Source organism: Gymnogyps californianus, chromosome 2 (genome assembly GCF_018139145.2).
Source record: "Gymnogyps californianus isolate 813 chromosome 2, ASM1813914v2, whole genome shotgun sequence".
In the NCBI taxonomy this organism is placed as follows: Eukaryota; Metazoa; Chordata; class Aves; order Accipitriformes; family Cathartidae; genus Gymnogyps; species Gymnogyps californianus.
This window is the reverse complement of record NC_059472.1, coordinates 62,948,771-62,952,947: the sequence shown is the minus strand read 5'-3', so window position 1 is coordinate 62,952,947 and position 4,177 is coordinate 62,948,771. Positions and strand designations below refer to the sequence as shown.

General features: G+C 52.4%; 1 protein-coding gene across 1 annotated transcript; it reads left to right on the top strand.

Annotated features, from left to right (window-relative positions):
- Window positions 1-215: 215 nt before the first annotated feature.
- Window positions 216-3,870, top strand: CBLN2 (cerebellin 2 precursor). The gene is made up of 3 exons (XM_050890872.1): window positions 216-581; window positions 2,788-2,907; window positions 3,182-3,870. The coding sequence occupies exons 1-3, from the start codon at window positions 216-218 to the stop codon at window positions 3,377-3,379; spliced, it is 684 nt and encodes a 227-aa protein (XP_050746829.1). The 3' UTR covers window positions 3,380-3,870.
- Window positions 3,871-4,177: the final 307 nt, after the last annotated feature.

Genomic DNA, 4,177 nt, shown 5'->3' with positions numbered 1-4,177 from the left:
CCGCGCGGAGGAGGAGGAGGAGGAGGAGGAGGCGGCGGCGGAGGAGGAGGAGGAGGAGAAGGGGAGGAAGGCGCGGCCCCAGCCGCCGCTGCCCAGCCGCCGTCCCGCAGAGCGCTGGCCGCCGGGCGCCGCGGCGGCAGCAGGCGCGCAGCCCCCTCCGCCTCCCCGCGGCCGCCCGCCCGCCCGCGGCGGCGGCGGCGGCGCGGGGCGCCCGCATGGCGGCGGCGAGCCGGAGCGGCGGCGGTTCGGCGCTGGGCATGGGGGGGCGGCGGCGGCGGGGGGCGCTGCCGGAGCCGGCGAGCGGCTGCTGCTGCTGCCTGGCGGCGGCGCTGCCGCTGCTGCTGCTGCTGCTGCCCGCCGGGTGCCCGGTGCGGGCGCAGAACGACACGGAGCCCATCGTCCTGGAGGGGAAGTGCCTGGTGGTGTGCGACTCCAGCCCCTCGGCCGACGGCGCCATCACCTCCTCCCTGGGGATCTCGGTGCGCTCGGGCAGCGCCAAGGTGGCCTTCTCGGCCACCCGCAGCACCAACCACGAGCCCTCCGAGATGAGCAACCGCACCATGACCATCTACTTCGACCAGGTCAGCCGCCGCCTGCTTTGCCTTCGCTGCCCCCTACCCCTCGCCGGCCGGCCCCTCGTCTCCCTGCGCGGGCATCCCCGCCCCTAGCCCCCCGTGACTACACGCTTATTTGCCTTCTTGCTCCCCTTCCTTCTTTGAATTCCGGACACCCTCCCCCTCCCCCCCCCGCTCAATAGCAATTTTACAGCTCAACTCCCCAGAAAGAGTTTGGGAAGTTCTTTTAGGTGGCTGCGAGGCTTTCCTGGGGTGGTGGTGGGGTGGTAAGGGGGGACGCTGACTTCTTGTCCGGTCCCATCGCTAGTACGGAGTGGGCTTTAACGTGTGAGTTCGTGCTTCGGACGCTTGCGGGGACGCCTTGCAGCCGAGGATTGCCCCGGGCAGTCAGGGACGACCCGCGTGGAAGGGTGCGCATCTCCCCCTCGGTGCTCCGTCGGAAATGCTCATTTTCAGGGCAAGGGGAGGACAGAGATTTACCGATGGGGAGTCGCCGGATCTGCCTGTTCCGAGCGCATTTGGCAATGTTACAGCATCTCTCAGGGGGAGGGAGGGCTGAGGAAGAAGAGGGTGTTTCCCGCGTTATCAAACGAGGCGAACGATGTCCCCGGTGGGTTATAACGGAGCGGTGTTATCCTGCATGGCATACGCCGGGCAGAGCAGCGGACAGCCCGGCCTGGTCGTCCTGCCCCTTCCCCGCCTCACTGCTTGCCTCCCGGAGCCCATGCCCCGTCCTTCCACTTGATTTTTGCGATGAAATTTACTTTTTTTCTACCGCCTCTGACTCCTGAAGTAGTATTGCAGAGTCAGCCAAAATTAGCACACGCAAACTGTTTTCTCTGTTTTTCTTTTTCATGTGTCTGTCCGCCTGTCATTCATCTGTCTACCTGTCCCTCCTAATGAGTTTGCACAGCTATTTCTCGCGTACAAGATCTCATAAAGTCAGACCAGTAAAGGGGAAAAAAAAAAAAAAAAAAAAGAGCTTGCTTCATGGATAGCGTATTTTAGACGCTTTACCCCGCAATGCTCAGTTCTCAGGAGTTTGAAGGCGTTCCTCCCTCGGTGCTTCCACAATAACGGGTTCATTTTTTTCCTTTCTTGGAAACAATAGGGTTTGGCTATTTGGGAGGAAAGGCTCGGGATTTTGGGGGGTTTGTTTTTGTTTCCTCCTGCTTTGTATTTGTCTTCATTAAAACAGAGGCTGTAGCCCGCAAAGCTGAGTGTGGCCGGGGCCGCCCCGGGGGCGGGCACGGCGGAGCAGCCGGCTCGGGCTCACCCGCTCGCCGCACGGGATCGCCACGGGCCCGCGGGTTTTTCTCCCCTCGTTACCCGTGCCTTTTGAGCCAAATCAGGCTGCCCGTCGCTGGAGCCTAGAAAGAGAGCGAGAGGATGAACCGGGCCCGGATCCTCGTCAAATCGGCGGGCTCCGCACCGCTAGGCTCTGCGGGGGCAGGGTGCGGCCGCCGCTTCCGAGGGAGGCTTTGCACATCTGCCGGAGGGCTCAACTGTTTCTCTTTTAATTTTGTTTCAAAAGACTTCGAAATATATGACAAATTAAGATTGTTGTCGGGAAGGAGGAGCAGGCCCACCCAGCCGCCTGAGGAGGGTGCGGGCCAGGCGGCACAGCCCTCCAGAGGGACAGAGAGGCAAAAGCTGGCAGCTGTTGCCGCTGCTGAGCATCCTCTCTCCTCCTTCGCCTCTCTCTGCAGTACTATTTTAATTCTGTACCCTGTTAAACTCGAGGGCAGGTCTGATTTCAGTAGTGCTGGCTAAAAAACATACATTTGCATCATGAGTTGATGAGTTTCGGGTTTTTTTTTTCCTCGCTTCTTTCCCCTCCTTCCTTTCCTTCCCTCCACCTCCCCCCCCCCCCCCCCCCCCCCCCCCCCCCCTTCTGCCACCTTTGCTTTATTGACAGTGCAGTGTGGACATTTGCACTTCATCTAACAGGCTTTGGAAATCATTTTTGTGTAACTAAATCGTTTTATGAACTGTGATGCTTTTTAAATGCCTCTGTAACTTGGCTCCTTTCCCCTGCAGTGCACTTTTAATTGTGCTGCAAATGCCATTTCGACTGGGCTTTATATTGGTCATGGAGCTCATGTCAGATTTTCACTGGCGCTTTTTTAAGGTGGGGTCTGATTTCTCTCTTTCTCTCTTTGTCTCTCTCCTTTTTGTTTTGTTTTGTTTTGTTTGTTTGTTTACTTTCCAGGTATTAGTTAATATTGGCAACCATTTTGATCTTGCTTCCAGTATATTTGTAGCACCAAGAAAAGGGATATATAGTTTCAGTTTCCACGTGGTCAAGGTCTATAACAGACAAACCATCCAGGTGGGTTGTGATCTAAAGAAGATGCCGTCTTTCCTTTTTTTTTTCAAATGCTCATTTCTAGACACTAAGGTGCATTTACAAAACCACCAAGTGAAGAACGAGACTGTAGGTTATTTTCGTTAAAGGGGTCTGTATGCATGACAGAAATCACGCATTGCCTTAGCTTAATTCAACCCTGTTTCTCACCTGCACAAAAGTTTAGTGATGTGCACAGGGCAAAAAAGTCATTGAGAGTATTGAGAAAACTCAGATTCTCTCTCTTTGCACTTTTTAGGTAAGTTTAATGCAAAACGGCTACCCAGTGATTTCAGCTTTTGCAGGGGATCAGGATGTCACCAGAGAAGCAGCCAGCAATGGGGTCTTGCTCCACATGGAAAGAGAAGACAAAGTGCATCTCAAACTGGAAAGGGGTAACCTCATGGGAGGGTGGAAATATTCAACCTTTTCCGGCTTCTTAGTCTTTCCACTATAAAAGAAGGCCAAATAGGAGACAGATCCATGAGCCGGAGCAAGGATTCAATCGTTAACGACACCCTGAACTTGGCAGCACATGACAATATTTCCAGTCACCCCGTCAGACTGTCACGGTAGAAGAATGATAACCTTCTAAACTCCAACATTTGCTTTGAATATTGACAATTCCTCGGGAACCTGCGCCTCTAATTAGTTTTAGACGACAGTGATCTTTAGGAGAAATGAAATTATCGACCTGAGCAATTTGTACCTGTGATTGTAAAGTCAATTTCGGATTTTATTGTTGGGATCATTGACTTTCTTATTCTTTTTTATTTTTTTCCTCTCTTTCATTTTTTTCCTCTTTTTCTTTCTCTTGTTGTTGTCCCAATGAGACAAATAACTCGGACCACACAATCACTTTGTCAGAGGCTCACTCCAGAGCCAGAAGAATGAAGTGTTCAGCCCAATGAGGTGTTCTTTCCATGCTTTATTTCTTTGTGTTGTATAGCCTTAAGGAAAAAAGAAAAAAAAAAAAAAGAAAAAAAAGAAAAAAAAAGAAAAAAAAAGAATGGCTTCAGTCTCAGTCCTGTATTTTTCTGGGGGAGGGGGATTCTGGACATTACTGTGTCAAGAAGTGCTTTATCCAGTGAAGCAAAATTTGCACGATTGGAACCTTATTTGTTTTGTGTTGTTCGTGTTTTACATCGACTTTTTCTTTTTCCTGATTTTTGTTTGTGTGTGCTAAAAATGTAAGCTAGATTGATCAATAAGACACAACAAAGCACATATATACCCTGTAGCTCTAAGTAAAGCT